Genomic DNA, 19,733 nt, shown 5'->3' with positions numbered 1-19,733 from the left:
GGTAAGACTAATCATTCATGGTATTGTACCTTTCCTACATAGGAAGTGAGTTTTCTCCAAGTGTAGATCACCTGCATTCCATTCAGGCTTAATTACATAGATTTTGAACCTTACTACAACAATATAAGATGATCAACTTTGTCCTTAGCCAGCTGTTGTTTAATTGTTTGATAGCTAAAGAATCCATGCTGTGTGATGGGGAAGGGGAGGGGAAGAAAATTTAAAGAGTAACTGTAAGAAAGTACTCCCCAAATTCAAAATACAATGTACAAAGTACAGCATGGTACTCTTTCCAACCTATTTACTGAAAGGGCTTTGCAAACATTGAGTTTGTTGTTCTGCCCCACTGTAACTGCACAAAATGACACCATCTGGTATAAAATATTCACTTAAAAATTCCAATTTGAGAAACCTCTTAAAAATCTTTCATCTCCAATCTCAATTTTCTATCATTCCCAAGAGCACCTATAATAATCACATCAGTGGAATGGTTACTGAAGATTGGTTACTTATCATTAGACTTAATGCCACATTTGTTAAACACAGTAAATTTGCTTTTTTGTATTGTAGTTGTTTTTCTTCAATAAAGTTTTGCCTTACATAGTTTATACAATTCCAGAAGTAAAACACCTTCATGCACAGGACAGTGCAACCCAATTGACACTTGAATTTTTACTGTATTAAGAAGTCATGGGAGCTTATAAAGACACTTAAAAGCCACATCTTTCAGCAGACTAGGGAATACTCAATTTCCAACTCAAGCTCTTGGCAAGAATGAAAAAAAAAATTAGCATTAGTTTATTTGGGTATTTCAGGCTTGCCTACAGGAACTTTTTAGACTGCCAAGGAAAAAAAATCCTGCCACTTGCATTCTTAAGAAGATCATGGTGGGTGATACAAAGATTACAGTTCTAAGGGTATAGCATACAGAAGTGAAAAAATAGAGGAGTCCCCTTCTTAGGAAAATAAAGCTTTCCAAATATTCAACCAGGACTTTAGTCATACCCTAAAGAGGAAATTTACCCTGGCTAGAAACTGATACTGCAAGATGACCCAGCAGATTTCAGGCTGCCTGTAATATCTCCAGCCTTGAACTCCAGAAGAGAATAAGGCCAGAGTATCTGACTAGCAAGTCAGTGAAACACCTCACTGCTCTGCAAGGACAGTTCCCTACAACTTTGAAGTTTTGTAAAATGCCAGCTTCATACATGATTTAAACAAAGTAGAAATAAAAGCAGGACACCAGGAAAAACCTGTCTGACCAATATTCAGTCTGAGACAGGTACTATAATCAGAAACAGATTATGAACATACCTGTTATGTCATGAAGTGCTCACAACCTTAATGTAGGTTAAACAGCAGCTTCTGGATTTACTTAAGATCCCAGAGTAGAAGCATATGGAAAAGCAAAGTGATTTTAAGTTTCTGACAAAGTTAAAAATATTACAAACTTTTAGCTTTTATTGAAAATTAAATATATTAGCAAAAGCAAGATTTAAGAAATATTTTACAAATGATTTACATACAAGAAAGCCAGTATCAGACATATTCACAAATATGCAAACCTTTAATTACAAAAAGTACCTATTGGCAGCATGATGCTAACCTTGCCACTGCAGTGTGCTCTACTATTTATATGAATAAGGCATAGAACTCACATTTGCACCAACTTAAAAAGTTCAAATAAAACTTTAAGCTTTTGACTCCTGGATGCACAATCCCCGATAGACACACGCACGCGCACACTTGACACTTCTTCTTCTAAGCTCTACAAACTAAGTGTGTGCTCTGGAAGAACAGCCTGAAAAGCCCAGTAGAAATGTAACTGGTACTAGCATTTAGATTTCAGTTTCCACTTTAAAATGTACAGGCCTAGGTATGTAAACCATATTCACAGTTTAAGTATTTTTAGACAGAAGTACCTGTTTTTCTGCATTTGTTCCTTAAAATTGGCTCTCAGTTCAGCATACAGTTCGTGTCACCTGTTTTGTGATGCATACATTTACAAGATAACTTAGAAAAAATCTGTGCCATATTCATGGTCAAGTTAGTTAAACAAGAGTAGTAATATCCAACTGTGACATTCAATACTATATTTCAAATATTTGTGCAAACAGCAAAGAAACAGTTGTTTGAGGCAAACATTTGCAAAACCTTTATTACCTCCTCAATGCTGTAAACTTGGACTGTCAGCCTTAAGTCCTGCACTTCCACAGCTTAGAAAAGTCAATTCCTAAAATGATCAAGTCTCAAAAAGGTTCTTTTCTACATAGTGCAAATTTTAATGTAGATAACGTGAAAAACGTATCTAGCTGGATTGATTTTGTGCAATAGTCAGTGGTCTTCTCTCATAGTTGAAGAAAGCGTGCATCCAATGAACCATGGGGTTCAGGAAGCCACGAAGGTGGAGAGAAAAAACAGCTCCATTACACTTCTCAAACCAGTGCTAGATGTGCAAAGGCAGCAAAAATTCCAGCTGCTACTACAACCAGAACAGAGTAACTTTTCAGGAAGACCCAGGCGGTTAGTCACTTGGACTGGTCTCTAGAAAAATAGGTGAGGATATGTTGGATTTTTATCAGACGGTCTTTTAAAGACATCATGGAGAGAACTGACAGCTGGTATCTGGGGTCTACTGGGAGAACAGCTAGAAGCCACCAACACCAAGCAGGACCATTGGGCATTGCCTAGAAATAAAACATAAGCTGGTTACCAATAACCAATGTCATATAGTTGACTACAATAAAGATATCAAAAGACAAAGTCATCAATGACCAAGACTACTTTAAAGTTTGATACTAACTAGAGAATTCCAGATCAATGAGATTAAAAGAGTGCTGAAAGGATCTCTTCTCTTAAACTGAGAAGTGAAGCAAAGTACACTCAAACTAAGCTTTAGAAAGCAATTATTTTTAAGACAACACAGGAAGCTCATAGATTCCGGGGAAAAGATGGCTAAGGATAGCCACCCAATGACAAATCTCTCTGATAAAAATTAAATCTAACACTTGTCATGCTATTCTTAAGGCTTGACTATTCTTGAAGCCTAATGTTTTCACTGTAATTACCTTTATTTGATGGACTTCTCTGTCACCTCCCAGTTCCACTCCCTTTCTCACTACCTTCTAAACAGAGCAGGACTACTTACTTAGTTTCTTCTAAGCAGTTAAAACTGTGACTTTTTCCTGTAGTTTAATTACCAACAGCAACCATTAGAGGTCAGGCCTTGAACTGGACTTAGTTCTCTTCAGCAGAGGTCCTACCACTGCAGAAACTATTACGTATATCAAATGATCTGCAAAATTGTTACTGGTAGTGGTACACCCCCAGATAACATTTCCTCACCTGCAGCCATTACCATACAGCTGATACATTTGTGTCCTATTATAAATCTCAGGTACACATACATAGTATTGCTACCCTGCTAATTATTCTGGTTCTGCACACGTATTCCTCTTTCCTAGTATGCTGTTTTAAATCTATTTTTTTTAAATTGTCCTAAAAATCCCTGCTGACCTCATGCACTGGCCTCTACAACATCTACAGTCCCGCGCAGACAGGTTAATGTGCTGAGATCCCACAGAACAGGGTGGCCAAAGCCCTGTACACTTTAAACCATCTAACAATATTGCAAAACTCCCAAAACCCTGTCATGTTAAATAATTTCTTATCATTACAGTCCTCTAATGATGTCCAAGTTACCTAAACCTAAGGTTTAGGTACAGGACCTCATCACTAACAAAGGGGAAAGCCCTTAAGACCTCATCCCTTGGAGGCATGGGTACACAGGTATGTACAGAGACGCCGGTATTGGTGAGGTACCTGCTCAGTGTGTGGGACCTGCTCTGCTCGGGACTGCAACCACAGCACCTCCCTGAGGGCCCCACAGCAGACACCACACAACAGTGCCAGAACAACTCTCTGCACCAGCTAGGTAAAAACCTAAACTTTTGGAATGACAACTCACCTGTGACTTCACCAGGACCTAAAGAGTTGGACACTTTAAGGCCATTACTACCAAAAGGAAATGCTACCTCTGATAGTTTTTAAGTTGGTTTGTCACGTTCAAGTTGTAAGTTATAAATAATTAGCCTGTGGCATACCACCCAGTAAAATTGTGCCTTTGATAACTCCTAGATATGATCATAAAATTTTTGATAAGGTACACCAATAGCTAGAAAGATGAGGCTTGTCAAGTTTAGTGAAGAATTTCATTCTCCTTGTACCGTGTTTGCTGTCCCTTCTGCAAAGGATCCTGCAGAGGGATAATAAACATGGCTTTTATATTCTGAAAACAGAAAGGGGGAACTGTGATGGTGAAGAGCTGGACTGTGAGCCTCACAGACTCCTGACTTTAACCAGGTAAGCCTAGAGAGGGCACTGAGAGGAGGGATCAGGCTACAGAGTGTGTGCCAGAATTTCTGATGAGAATGCAAGCAGGAGCTGTTGGCCACTGAGCAGGGTGGTAACCAAACCTGAGCCAATCAGGTTCCAACATGGAGTGTTCTGAATAACCTGGGTAAGAGCTGCGCATGCCATTAAAGCTCCCTTTGGCACATGAACTTCCATGTTGTGCTGTCTCTCCATCTCCACTGAACACAACAGGTTAATATAGTTTCATAGGAGTACGCAGCAGATGGGTGAGGGACAAGCTCCCCTAAGATCCCAACCGACATCAAACTCTGCTTTGGAAAGCAAATCTTACGTATTTTTAAATGTTATTTTTCTACAGTCTCCACTCCCTCAGGATCTCACCTTCATTAATTGTTTATAATAACTATCAAGATAGATTGCTGCAGCTAGTTTCTTAAGAAACATGTGTCAAATGCTAGCAGCTGCAGCAGTTTATGGCATTAGCTCAGAAAGGAGGAACATGTTATTTGTAATTACCTCTGACAAAAGGTATCTGCCTGCACGTGGCAGATTCAGTTTCTTTACTTTCATAGGGAGAAAAGAGAGAGCTTTTTCACTTTGAATTCTAACAACTTTCACATACTAACAGTTTAACTGTTACAGGAACTTAAAGTGTTTTCAGTTTACTGGTTTTATTTCCACATCAGCATATCATCCATTCCTGGAGAAACTGCTGACCAGCAACAGAATTGCTTTTTGTTGCTCATTGTAAGAAAAACAAGGTCCAAGCCTTATTGTCTTTGAAGCTGGAGAAAAAAGTTTTTCTTTAATACTTAGCAGTTGGTAATAGGGCTTTTATTTTTAGAAATAAGCATCTAATAATGAATATTAAATGGTGTCCCACCTGTATATTTTCCTCCCTGTCAGGCATTGGTCCAAAGTGCTGAAGAATTTGAGTGCGAAATTTGTTTCTTAAGTTTTGGAACCAACTGCAGGCCTGATTGTACACAAAATTGTGAAGCTCTCTCAATTTCTTTAGTTCTTCATCAGCAACCTGTAGGAGGAAAGTTATGAAAGTATGATTAGTGATATAGAAACAATTAAGGGGTTTAAGCTAAAATCAAAAAACACTCAATTTCAACTATGTTTAGATACCCTTCTGGTGTTCTTCATAACCTTGATTACTATTGACTACATGGAAAAGAAGTATTGTGATATTTTTTAAAGTTACAGCTTCAAACTATTGTTGAAACAAAAACTATAGTTTTCTTATTTGTTTTATAGGAATAAAAAAATTAAGCTAGTTTCTAATGATGCAAAAATTTGAAAGAAAGCTTTCAAGAACAAATCAAGCAAAAATCTTGATATATTAATACTAGTAAGTATTTAGACATCATTCTGGATACCTTAACATCTTCCAAATATTCAATGTCTGCAGTGCAATAACCATCTTTCATCCCTCTCCGTAAAACTCTAAACCTCTTTCCACCAATTGTATCAACAACAGACCGTCCATCAGGCAGAAAATGAACGTTCCTAATTTGCAGCATGCAACCATAATCTGCAAAACTAAAGAAAGACCTTGTCAGTAATGCAATTACACACTTGTGAAAAGATGCTTTTTGTAATTAAAATGACAAAAGAGATGGAAGCTTAGACTCATGTTGTAAACATACCCATTTTGAGAATCACTTATGCACATTCCAAACTGTTTAGTTCCAGTTTCCATACTCCTGCGAATCATGAGTCGGTATCTTGGCTCAAATACATGTAGAGGGCAAGGCACAGTAGGATATGCCATAGTGCAAACAAACATTGGAACATTCTTGGTCAAGCTTCAAGAGAACATAAAAAGAAATATACACCTTCAAAATCTGAACGTTGAGCTATGCCAAGACAATACATTTTGTCCAGTATGCCTGCTATGTTTGAGGTCATAAAGCATTCTTTTCAAAGTCAAAATATGTTGTAGAAACTTTCATGAATGATAAACCCACATGCCAGTAACAGTGGCTGAATACCTGTGTATTGATTTGTATACATTCTGGACAGTAAGACTCAGTGTTATCTAGGTAGTGAGTACCTAGTCAGTGAATGGAGAGCTCTGTTTTGGGCTGGAGGTGTCAGCTACTTTTTCATTTTTACTTTAGTGTGAGCTATAAAAGCAATTAAGCCCTCAGAGACACAGTTTTCCTGTAAGTAAAAAGATGTACTAGTAACTGCATGGTAGCTAGGTCACTATTTAGATTATCTTCTAGGAGGGACTCCAGATCACAAGATGCAATCCAGTGTATAATTTGCACCTTGCAATATGCCTCAGGCAGCATAACTGAAAAACAAAGTATTTTTAAATCCTATTTTATCAAGTATGTATAGTTGATAGTAAGTACAATCAAGTTATCATTAAAACATTACTGGGTATTTAATTTTAATGCCTTTCAGAATATAAAGTGTAAATCTACTGGATGGATTCTGTTAAATAATTTGCATGAGCTGTTGTCTTAAATAGTTTTCCAACATTCACATCTACAGTACATAATGCTGTATGTATATTTGAAGAACTCACTGTGAGATAAACATGTTTATGTTAACTAAAAATTAACCATGTTTATGTTAACTAAAAATCTTGAACATTTCTTTAATTACATCTATCTGTGTAAGATTAATGTCTATCATGAATTGCTTTGCAAGAAATTCAAGTCTCTGAGACTCTGCAGTCATTGAAAACAATTTCATTAACAGCAGCAAAGCTGAAACCAAAGCTCCCTGACAGTGCATGCTGAAAGAGGAATGGAAGGGGAAACATGTTTCACAGAATCATAGAACAGCCTAGGTTGGAAGGGACCTTAGAGATCACCTACTTCCAACCCCTCTGCCGTGGGCAGGGACACCTTCCCCTAGATCAGGTTACTCAGAGCTTTGTCCAACCTGGCCTGACCAACCTAGTGACCTTCTATGATGGAGTTACAAGGGAAGGGCTACAGATGTCATTTTATCTGGAATTCTGTAAAGAGCTTCCTCCTCAATGTCCTCTCCAAACTGGAGAGAGAGGAATTTGATGGGTGGGCTGTTAAATGCATAATTAGGGTTGGAGGTTGCACCCAGAGGGTAGAGGCCAATGGGTCAGAGTTGCAGTGACCAGCAGGGTCCCTCAGGAGTCCATACTGGCACCAGCACTGTTTAATGTCTTCATCAATGACACAGAAAAAGGGACCCACTGCACCCTCAGCAAATTTGCTCATGACCCCAAGCTGAGTGCTGTGGTTGACACAACTGAACGATGGGATTATATCCAGAGGGACCTGGACAAGCTTCATAATCCTTGAGCCTATAATATACCACAAATAAAGACTATACAAATAATAAAACATTTCTAAAAAGGATTTCCAGACCAATTTCTCAAGTTTTTCAAGACAAGAAGCTTACTTGGAGTGTTCTGCAGTTTCTTCAGCATGAATTCTTTTTCTCTCAAATAATTCATCAGATAAGTATTTCATTATTAATTCTTCCAGCAGTTCTGTGATACTGTATTTTCTGCTTGCAAGGTACTGTAAACAATTAAAAAAAAAATCTTTTCATGTATCTTAACAAAAGGCTTGAGAAAATGCAGCTTTTTTAATAAAAATATCATCTATGAAATGTGACAAAACTCATGAAAACTTACAGCTCTGAAGTTTTTATACCTCATTAATTAAAACCTAACTATACTCTAATATTTGAAAATTAGATTCTCTGTGTAAGTTCTTAGTGTCTGACAATTTAAATGTCTAACTCAGTTTGTATCTCTATGCTTACCACAGACAGAACTGATTTCCCAGAATATACAGCAATACCAATAAGAAAAGTGTAGAGAAATCCCAGAGAAGTTTAACTGAATAGATATCAAAGCTTACAAATATGTAGGATTGAATTACACCACTTAAGTAAACAGTCACAGAGACATAAAACCTTTAAGACCCTGAGACCCTTTTCCATTCTAGCAGTAATCCACAGCCAAGCAAATCTAAGTTGTTGGGTTCAAGTGAAACAGCCTTTAAAATTATACAGTATTTGTATTTGTGAGCTTTACTGAGAAACAATACCTCTTTCAAGCTCTCCTTACAGAGTGGACACTGTGGAGCATGATCTAAACACCGTTCCAAACAACCTTTGCAAAAAGTATGTCCACAAGGGGTTGTTACTGGCTCAAAGAATAGCCTGAAACAAAATTACCACAAGTTAGTTGTCATGGCCAGTGTGCATTTTTCTAAAAATGTCAGTGATTAATCTCTTGTATTTTTAAGACTAGTCATACTCTAACAAAGTAAAGAAACAGTTAGTCCCAAGTCTCCTTATTCTACTTTTTCCTCTATACTGCAGTTTGTTTCCATTTACTGCAACACTCACTGTTTTGTTTTCTGATGAAGTTGGACACATTCCAGAACACTAGGTAACTGAATATTTAGCCCAATATACAAAGATTTTGGTCTCCCTACATAGAGATTCAGAATACACAAAATTATGTGATTCTTGGAGAAACTGGGTTGTTTTAACAGCAGTATTACATATTAATAGCGTAACAATGAATAGTTTAGTATACACCATATGTTTTATGGTATTTATTCTGAAAATCAAGATTATTAAGTAAGAGTTTTCAAACACATCAGCTACATTTAAGTGGACTAACATTCTGAAGCATCTATGTCTCCCAGACAAATACAAGGTTCACAATACAAGGCTATGCTTCTAAACATTAAAATAAGTTTTCCCAAAATAAGTTTTATTGACTGAAGAACCCCTAACATTTAACCACAAAAGATCCTGTCCTTTGATGGTGACCAGTTAACACTGCCAAGTTTAACTAAAAGGGCAGCTTGATTAAAATAGTCCTACAGTATATAGCATTGTAGCAGGTGACATTTAAATACACATTTAAGTGCAGGGATAGGGAAAAGCTGCAAATTATTGACTGATATCAGAACTCATAACAATTTACAAGTACCTCAGTTTGTACATGTAACAGATATGCAGCCAAGCATCTGTAACTAATATTGAATCAGGGACAAAATCTTACCTCATACATAGAGAGCACTCAAAATCTGATACATCAATCAAATCTCCTGGGATTGTTCCAAAAGCCAGTGTCATGTCCCTTTTTGTACTTTCTAAGGAAAAAGAGGACAAGATGCTTCAAACAAAGGCACGAGGCACTAAATACTTTAAATTTCACAGTAAGTGCAGTAAGTGATTGTTTACCTCCTTGCTTTTTGTGTTTGTTTCTTCCATCTTCACATACAACTGTATCCTGTTCTGAAAAGGAAAGCTTTCTTTTTAACAAAGCACCTTTTCCTTGGCCAGAGAGAAGGGGTTCAGAAGACACTCTCTTTAAGCCATCTTCCTTGGCAAGGTCTTTTGTTGAGTTAAGAGCATGGGCAGACTGTGCACGATTTAAGCCTCCACTCACAGGCTCCAGTACATCTGATCCTCCTAAACTCTGTAACAATAAGATGAACCAAACTATATTTTAAGAGTGACACTAATCTAAGTATGTGAGACGTGATTGTGCAAAGATATATAAGCAAAACTGGTATTCACAGTTAGTGGGTACCTATTAGTTAACTAGAAAAATTTCTAAGTCAACACAGTATTCAAATTTGCTTAGCATTAACAATTCAAAAATCTTCACCCACTTCAAACAAAACAAAAATTGTATTTCATCTGCTTAAAAAATATAGAAAAATTGTATTTCTCTTTTTTGAAGTCCCCAATATCAAACTTCAGTACCTTCTAATACTGTATTTATTACTCATTCTAGTGAAGTAGAATGAGGAGTTGTAACACTACAAATGAAAATAAATTACTTCTAAACCCTGCTTCTTTTCCTCCAATTTAGCCAATTACACAAAAATAGTATTTACACTGGAAAGTGTGACAAATCGGGGTATCAGTACATCTGATGTATACAGATCAGTCAAAGACAGAAATTATTCTAGAGATTTTGTTACCTGTGGAGGACAAAGCTGTAAGTTGCAGTAAGATGCAGTCACCTCAGAACCAAGTATAAAAGGTTTATTTCTAATATGGGCTGAATTCCAAGCAGATTCCTTCAGACTCTCACCTAACTTCTCTGGCGACAAAACATCACACAATATCTAGAAAAACCAGCTCAATGTTAATAACAATGAAAAAGAATCCAGACATACCTTTGTTATAAATTTACGTATCAAAAACTAAGAAGGTAATCTGCATGAAGTTATTCTCACGAACAGATCTTTATTCAAGCAGTAACTGGCAGAGTTGAAAACAAACAGAAACCTACACAGCTACATTGCTAGAAAAGAAATTTATCTAGAAATCTTTTCTACTACAAGTCAAACATAATTAGACATTATCAATTCATTACTATGCAGCTTTTCAATATAAATTTTTATTATCACAGAAAAAACTCTTGTGCTCCAGGCACAGAGGGTTTCGACTTGGAAAATGTCACTTGTTGCCTGCTTTCCAGTTTTCTACATATTCACTTAGTAACTTCCAATGCATATGTACTTTTCAAGATGTATGTAAAACATGTACATTGGGACTAAGTCTTTGATGTAGTATGATTTAAGAAATATCTTAAAAGGAATCTGCCTGAACGTTTCCTGTATGTAATGAAGGTATTAGATGCACAAAGTCTATCATAATGAGAGTTTCATAAAGGAGTCAAATCAGAGATGAGAATCCAGTATCATAAATAAAATTACCTTTTCTACTTTTAGCTTGGCTGGAAGAAAGTCCTCATCAAGGGCTAAGCACTGTAGAAATAGTTGTAAGGCATCTCCTACAAAGCCAGAGTCTTGCAGAACTTTTCCTTTCTGAAAGTAGACCTGAGAAACAGATACCACAAAGACATTTGTAGAGAATAGGGAGAACTGCAGTATTGACCTTATAGGCATTGCAACAATGTTAGAATTAGAACCTGCCATGACAGAAAGAATGCAGCTGTAACAAATTTGAGCTGTGCACAGTGTGTGATCCATATCCCTTGTCTAACTCACATCCATTACAGTGTTTGAAAAGAGTCATGGGATAGGATGGTGTGAGTCTTCTTCAGTTAACTTGTTTTGTCTTACATAAAGGGTTAAAAACCTCTCTAGTGCTGAATTCACAGCCCTTAATTTCCGTCTTCTGTGAGCCTTTGGAGAGGAAGAAGAAGGACAGGAGATGCAAATTATTACATAACCTCACACAACAGCTTACAGAATGTTTTTTGCCCTATCTTTCATTAAAAGCCTGATGGTTCCACCTTTCAGAACAGTGAATGCAAATAAAACAATCCACACAACTGTTCACCTCTTACATACATCTCAATCTATATTCTTATAACAAAACAATGCACTCTCAGAATTAATTGCTTTTTCCAACTATATTTTATGCTTGAACACTAGGCACCAGCTAGGGAAAAAAATAATAAAAATCTGTGTATTGTTTTCCTTGAAAGAAAAAAAACAGGGAGGAAAGACTACCGGATTTTGTGGAGCCTACTCAAAAGTAGATGACATTGGAACTAAGAACTTAGCTTTTAAAAGTTGCACTGACAGTAATAGAAAAAGTTAGATAGAACCAACAGGTATAAAAAAAAGTTAAGACAATATATCTATTTGTATATAGGAATTTGGATAATGGACCAGAAACTAAACTTAAAAACAAACAAACAACCAAACAAAAACCCCTCAACAAAACAAAACAATCAAAAACTACTCTACCAAAGCCCAGAATGCAGCTTCTACAGAATGACTGACAGTATGAACAATAACATCTGTTCAACAAGACTGTCAGATGAGGACACACATCCTCTTTGACTGAGTTGGGCACTTTGCTTTTAGATGAATTCTGAAGAAGGGAAGTTTGCTAGTCCTCCTCTTACAGACAGTTTATTTTTCTACAGAGGTTAAGGATTGTTACAGGAATCCATCCATCTAACCAAGCTCACTTAAGTGAAGTGACACTTCTTTCCAAACATACAGAATAAAGTAGACAGTACTGTCACCACTGAGAAGTGAAAAGCAGGAGGCTGCATGAATTTGCAGTAGCCAAGGAATTGCTGAACACAGGGGAAGACAACACAGCTGCAGTTATCTCCCCTTGTGTGGCAAGATCATGCTGCTCCTGCTGAGTTCAGAGTTAAGACAGTGCAACAACAAGCATTCTGAAGACCACAGACTCCACAGCTGCCCGTATTACTTGCAAAGCTCAGTTCCCACTGAGTTTATTTAGGCTTTTTGAAGATAAACTTTCCAAGCTAAAACAGCAAAGTGTCCCTCTGTTAACAAAAATTAACAACTAAACAAAACAAGCCCCAAAGCCCAGCTGTTACAGGTTACATCACCATGAACTATTCCAACTCAGTGTATTAGCCAACCAGCCCTAACCTGCCCTACTCATCAGGAGCCTGTCTCATACAAGTTAACTATTTTAAAGATGACGTTTAGCATTTTGCATGTCTTAAGAGACAACATTTAAAGCAGCTGGCTTAGGTTTTTAAATCAATGCAAGTACAATCTGGAAGTTAATAATTTTACAAACACAATACTGAAAAACGATGAGTTTATACCAGCTTACCTCTGGCCAATTTGGCATTTTGGAAATAACAAAATTTAGATCTTCTATGGCTGTTTTATATTCTTGGAGGCCAACATATGACTCAGCTCTGTAAATTCTTAGCATCAAGTCACTGGAATCTGCAGACAGAAATTAGGTAAAATCTTTTAAAAATCAGAATTTTGTAATTTTTAATTAAATTTGCTTTCATAGTGATATGTCATAATTACAATTTCTTGTACAATACTTCCAAAATTAGTGGAGTACTTCTCCCTCACTCCCTAGTGTTTGGCTAATAAAAGTGGCAGTAATTCCCAGTTCATGTCTTGTAAGCTAAGGAAGAAATTTTGGATCCTGATGAATCTTGCAGCATCAAGAAAATTTATTTTCAAATATTGAACAGAGAGGCTCACAAAGCACTGCTCAGTACTGCTGGGACAACAAAAATTGAGGACTAAGTAAACTCTATCTTCACAATATATCCAATCAAAACCACAGAGACCTGGGAATTCACCACACTTGTATTAAAAGCTTAAGCATTACAAAGTTTGCTTTCAAATACCCAAGTTTTTTCTGCAGACAGCAATTTGTTTTTATAGTGCCTGACCCCTTCTGACTATGGCTGGAGATGCCACTTTCACAGTGGCATCTGTCTGGGAGGTACCAGAACCAGGCCTTATCACTATGTGATAAAACAGCCAATTCCAGAAAGCCTTTAGCACCAGCTGGCAGCCCTGTTGAAAGCAGCTGTAGTAGTGGAACTTCTAGAGCGGGAAAAAAGCAGAATGTGTCAAGTAAGGACAAGTTCCCACGTCCAACTTATAGCACTTTGCACTTTCAGTACAGCAACCTCTAAATGGGAAGGACACCCATCTCCTTGCCACTAAAACCATGGTTTTGTAACACAACTAACTGCAGTTGCTGCTTGGAAAAAATGCCAGAACACTGTTTTGATCTTAAGAGTTTTTTTAAATAGATCTGGTTTTCATTGAATGAGATAAACTAGTCAAAGGTTGGTCTACTGTAAACAACACTAAAATAAAATAGTTCGTTTAGTTTGTTTCAAAAAAGGCTTTCTTGAAGGCTATCATTTCAATTTAATATTCTTAGTTTGTTCTAGTGTAAGTTCTCATAAATTTCCAACATTAGCCTGTTGTACAGTTAGAAGGCATCCCGGCCGACGTTCCCATAGACTACAACACACTGCTTTGTATTTAGATTCACAATGCTACATGTGAAAAGATCCTAAAGTAAAAGTAAGGGCTAAGAAAATCAGAGAAGAATTCATTTAGCTGAAACAAGAGTGTCTTCCTGATTAGTCTTTCTTTTGAGTCGACCGTTCTCCCTCAAACATAAATATTGCCAAATGCAGTTTGTTTCATTTTCTCATTTGACATAATAAAATGGTTGTTTTAACCGAAGTCTGGGAAACTCTCTTTGTCTGAGTAAAACACTAATTCTGTGAGCAGAACAACTCTGATTTCCTGTGGCTGTGCTTTGTGACTGCTATAGCCTAGCAAGGTGAGAGCTCAGATTAAACTCTTCAGACAGCTTTTCGTGTTGTATTTGACTCTTCGGTGTCCAACAGAGCTGGTAGCAAATCACACTCCTTTGTTCAGAGGCAACAGTAAGTGCAGGTCTTTGTTCTCTGATAAGCTGCCTATTTGCACAGAATCAGAGGAAGCTCATCTGTTTCAGACTTTCAAGTGCAGAACATGACCTGAGGAACTCCGAGCCTTTTTTCCTAGAGGGAAAATGAGGGCTAATTCAAAGATAAAAATGTGAGTTCAAGTCTACAGCGGGTGAGCACTTTACCCACTTCTTTTTTCCAAGAGAAAAGCATGATTCTAACTGAACTAGTACAAAACAAAGTTTAGCTGAGATCCCAACTCTGCTGCTGAACATACAAACAGTCATTGAATGATCAATAGATATGACAAACTGGGTCTGAATATTCATTCAGAAGACCAAAAGTAGATGATTACTAGTAGTGTTTCTCAGGGCTTAGTATTGGGGCCAGTCCTTTAAATACCTTCATCCACGATCTAGACAAGGGGATCAAGTGTACCAAAAGTTCACAAATGACACAGATGGAAGGGAGTGCTGACCTGCTGGAGGGCAGGAAGCTTCTGCAGGGGGATCTGGGCAGACTCAATCAATGGGCCAAAGCTATTGGTATGAGGTTCAGCAAGGCCAAGCACCAGGTCCTGCACTGTGGTCACAACAAGCCCCTGCTGTGCTACAGGCTGGGGTAAAAGTGGCTGGAAAGCTGCTCAGTGGCAAAAGCCCGGGGAATGCTGGTTGACAGCAGCTGAATATGAACCAGTGTGTGCTCAGGTGGCCAAGAAAGCCAAAGACATCCTGGCCTGTATAAGGATTAGTGAGGCCAGCAGGATCAGGATTGTCCCCCTGTGCTCAGCACTGATGAGGACATGCCTTGAATTCTGTGTCCAGTTCTGAGCCCCTCACTACAAGAAGGACATTGAGGTGCTGGAGTGAGTCCAGGGAAGGGCAGTGGAGCTGGTGAAGGCTCTGGAGCACAAGCTGATGAAGAAAGGTTGAGTTTAGCCTGGAGAAAAGCAGGCTCAGGTGGGACCCTATCACTCTTTACAATTACCTGAAAAGAGGCTGTAGACAGTTGTGGGGGGTTGGCTGTCTCTTCTCCCGGGTGACAAGCAACATAATGAGAGGAAATAGTGCCAAGGGAGGTTTAGTATGGGTACAGGGAATTGTTTTTCACTGAAAGGGCTGTGGAGCATGGGAACAGACTGCCACAGCAGTGGTGGAGACACCATCCCTGGTGGGATTTAAAAGATATGTAGATTTGGCACTTAGGGACATGGTCTAGTGATAGACTCAGCACTGCTGGACTAGTGGTTGGACTTCATGATTTGAGAGGTCTTTTCCAACCTAAACAATTTTCTGGTTTTATCTAAATTTATAGATCCATTTTTTAGCCACAATTTAATTTCTAGGCTTTGTTACAATGAAAAAACAATTTTGCTGTTTCAGCAAGTATTTTAATGTTTTTAAACTAAAGAGAGGATGCAAACTAATTTTCAATCTTTGGCCCAAAGACAGCAGAAACATAACTAGTTCTTGAACTTCTCTTGATATTTCAGTGACCAAATATATTGTAAATACAGAAATCATTCACTTCTAGCATCCCAAAGACAAATTATTTTAACAAAAAAAAATGCACCAAGTATTTGCAGCATAGAGCTGTACCAACTGTTATTATTACATTAATAGGAAACTATACAAAGGTGTACACAAAAGAACACATTCAATGTGCATTCTTGAGTTTTATATTACTTCCAAAGCATCTGCTCTTACTGTAAGTATAAACATACTAATAAATGGACCACCTCTAATCTGATTCTGTATGCTTTTTATATGGTTCTTAATACGCCAAATTCTTCAAAATAGAAGACATGCACATCAAAAACACTGCGTAGAAATACTTTTGGACACAGTATTTTTTAACATGGTACGACAGGGCCACCCTAATAATCAGAGCTGGAACACACAACGCTTAAGAAAGAGCCAAAAGAACTGGGCTTATTTAGCAGAAAGTAATTCCTGAAAGCATTGGAAGAGCACAACAGCTTTTCAGAATCCAAAAGTGGGTTACCTAGAAGACTCTACTGAAGTACGCAGTGAAAAAACAAAAGAGACAATGGTTATAAACCAAAACAATGGCAGTTCAGACCTAATACAAGGAAAAGATTTTCCACTATGAGGATAATTAACCTTTGAGCAGGTCACCCAGAGAGGCTGTGGAATTGTCAGCCTGTAGATTTTCATGATCCAGCTGTACAAAACCTTAAGCAAACTGCTCTGATCACAGTATTTGTTCTGCTTAAACAGGAGACTGATTGCTCAACAGATCTCCAGAAGGAATGAGTGAGATTCAGACCAAATTCAACCCTTTCGTGGTGTGTTTCAGGACACTTGATTACGGCCAAGCTGTGCTTGTATTTTAATTCAAGACATCTCCTTTAACTAAGCTACTTCATTTCAACTCCTGCAAGGAATATACTAACTATATGAATGTTACCATTCCTTATGGTTTTTTAAAGTCACTTTTGCACAATAGCAAATATGACTCTTTCCAATGTTTCAGAAACAGAAGTTACGAAAAGATGCCATTTGAGCAGAGGTTAAGCATCAATGACTTATATAGGATATCAGACTTATGTTTATCACAACCTTTTAACTACGTGCATTAAAAAGAAACAGATGAAGCAGCAGTAAAGAAGCGCTGAAACAGAACATGAATGACTTTAAACATTAATACATTTCTTATGCTACATCTTTTCCATCTCTAAGGGTTCTCAAAAATCATGGTCTGAAGGAAGATGGAAAGTATACCAGCAGCTATTAATTTATCTGTTGGCCTGGAATCATCTTCAATTTGTAGTTGTGAATCCACACTTCTAAATGCACATTTAATGTACGTCTCCACTCCGACTTCCAAATTATTTCAGTATCTTTTCCAGAATATTGATAATTCTCAGGATTGGAGACACAGGAAAGAATTATACAATGGACCTTAAACTGAGCTTCTAGCATTTAATTCTAGCACATATACTAAATTTGAATAATAAAATTTTGAATAAGCATCACAACTGGTAAGTATACTCAAATTTTAAACCCATTTTGAAGCCAAAATGGAAGATGTAGATTCACATAAAGAATAATCAAAGTTCTTTCCCCATAAATAGTTAAATAATATTCCTAAAACCATAAAAGAAAGATTAACAAAAAAGATTAACAAAAACTGTGTAATTATTTTACTCTTTTATTCTTTTAAAACAGTGTTAAAACATGAAACAGGAGCCCTTTAAACATACGTGATCCATACTGGATTCAGTTTTATCCTGAAAACGACTGAGATTTCTTTGTGACCTGTAGGAGTCAAAGTTGTACTTCAGAAAGAAGTCTGCATCTTACAGTTTCAAGATTTAAAATCCATCCTGTATCCTACACTTTGGAAATACCCTGGCAAATAAAGCAGAATTGATAGCCAAAACTGAACCCCTGAAAATTAGGTTGCCAGAACGCATATAAAATAGATCTTCGACTTAATCCCACCTACATTGAGAACAGTTTATTCTGGAACTAGACCTAATGTATCTCCCCAGACTGGAAGGATTAGACTTATGCAAGCTTTTGGGTTTTTTTCCTCCACTACAGACAACTGTATAAACGTAATACACTTCGTTTGTAAAAATATTAATTTCTGAATTACTGAACAGAAAAAAAAATCCTGGTACAATTCATAACAGAACCTCCCATGTCACCAGGTGTTAAAATCCATAGTCAAATTAAAACAACAAAGGAATCTCTCACTGGATCCAGGTAGGTGTATCAATCACACAAATATGACTCTCTCTACAAGGAGTAAACTTTGAAAAATTGAGTGTATCTGAAGAGTCCATGGTACCAGCCAGACACATATATTGCGAGGGATACAGGACAGCCCAAAAGGTAGAGCGCCTCTACCTCCCCTCTTTGGACCCTCTTCAACACTATATAAAACTCCAACCACACCCACCCATGATGTCACTGCCATTACACAACCTGTCCCCCTCCGTGCCTGTCTGCTTATGCAACTCGGCCCGGCCTGCTGGGAATTGTCTTGGTGACACTTAAGACTGAAAATAGGTCTCTCTCTCAGGAAACAAGGTTAAATACACCAGCGGAATTTCTCTTTGCCCGCGCGCAGCGATTACCCAACATGAAACGAAGCAGAGCCCACAGCCTCTCTGTAAACAAGTCCAGCAGGAACGTGCGGGGGGGGAGACACGATGGAGCCCGTGCGGGACGCTCCCCACGCCTCCGGAGTAAGCACAAGCAGGTGTACCCCACTACCGGCCTGGGCGCTCTACCAAGCGCCGGGCAGCCGCACTCCCCTCCGCTCTCCCAGTGGAGAGCTTCCTCAAATCCCTTCAAACTCGAGAAAACTTCGGACGCTCTTCACCGGCCCGTGTCGGTCGCTGACGGTCCCGCATTCGGGCATAAGGGCACATCCACCGACTCCCCCGCACCCGCAGCCCCACCAGCCTGCCGCCCCGGGCTGCCAGCCCGTCCCGGTCCCGCCGGGACACGGGCGGCAGCGGCGGAGCCCGCGCGGCTCCGGCGGGCGGCACGGGCGCAGGAAGGGAGCGTTCCCCACAGCCTTACCTGCTCGCAGAGCCTGGTTGACGGCGCCCAGCGCCTCTCGGAAGCGGCCCTGGGTCAGCAGCTCCTCCAGCCGAGTCCCGGCCCTCGCCCTCTCGCACTCGCCCGGGAACCACTTCTCCGCCAGCCGGTTGAGGACGACGCTGGTGCGCAGCGGGGCCGCGGCCGTGCTGGTGCCCCCCGCCGGCAGCAGCCAGTCCCGGCAGCGGCGGCAGCGGGCCCGGAGCTCCCTGCGGAGGCAGCGGCGGCAATAGGTGTGCCCGCACGGGACGGTCACCGGCTCGCCCAGGAACCTCCCGCAGCCGCAGCAGCGCAGCGGCCCCTCGGCCCCGCGCTCCCGGCCCCGGCCCGGCCCCTGCCGCAGGCGGTAGTTCAGCACCAGGCAGTCCACGAGGGTCCCGAGGCGCTGGGCTCCGCCGAAGGGGCCGAGGCACAGCGACGCCAGGGACGCGCCCACCGCTTCCTTCAGGCGGCTCGCGGGCACCAGTCGCGCCAGCAGCAGCTCCCGCTCTTCGTCCGCCCCCTCGCCGGGGCCCCCGCTGCCGCCCGGCTCCGGCGGCAGCTCCGAGCCCACGGTGGCGGCGGGAGAGGACGCTGCCATCGGCTGCGCGGCTGCGGCGAAGGGGGTGTGG

General features: G+C 39.5%; 1 protein-coding gene across 1 annotated transcript; it reads right to left on the bottom strand.

Annotated features, from left to right (window-relative positions):
• Positions 1-1,439: 1,439 nt before the first annotated feature.
• On the bottom strand, positions 1,440-19,709 carry LONRF1 (LON peptidase N-terminal domain and ring finger 1). The gene is made up of 12 exons (XM_058025210.1): positions 19,105-19,709; positions 12,937-13,055; positions 11,079-11,201; positions 10,338-10,484; positions 9,589-9,826; positions 9,407-9,497; positions 8,436-8,550; positions 7,780-7,901; positions 6,030-6,188; positions 5,760-5,922; positions 5,258-5,407; positions 1,440-2,687 (listed from the first exon to the last, which is right to left on the bottom strand). The coding sequence occupies exons 1-12, from the start codon at positions 19,700-19,702 to the stop codon at positions 2,529-2,531; spliced, it is 2,184 nt and encodes a 727-aa protein (XP_057881193.1). The 5' UTR covers positions 19,703-19,709; the 3' UTR covers positions 1,440-2,528.
• Between the last annotated feature and the right edge of the window lie 24 nt (positions 19,710-19,733).

Source organism: Melospiza georgiana, chromosome 5 (assembly GCF_028018845.1).
Source record: "Melospiza georgiana isolate bMelGeo1 chromosome 5, bMelGeo1.pri, whole genome shotgun sequence".
Lineage (NCBI taxonomy): Eukaryota > Metazoa > Chordata > Aves > Passeriformes > Passerellidae > Melospiza > Melospiza georgiana.
The sequence above is the reverse complement of the archived record's forward strand: the minus strand, read 5'-3'. Positions and strand labels throughout refer to the sequence as shown.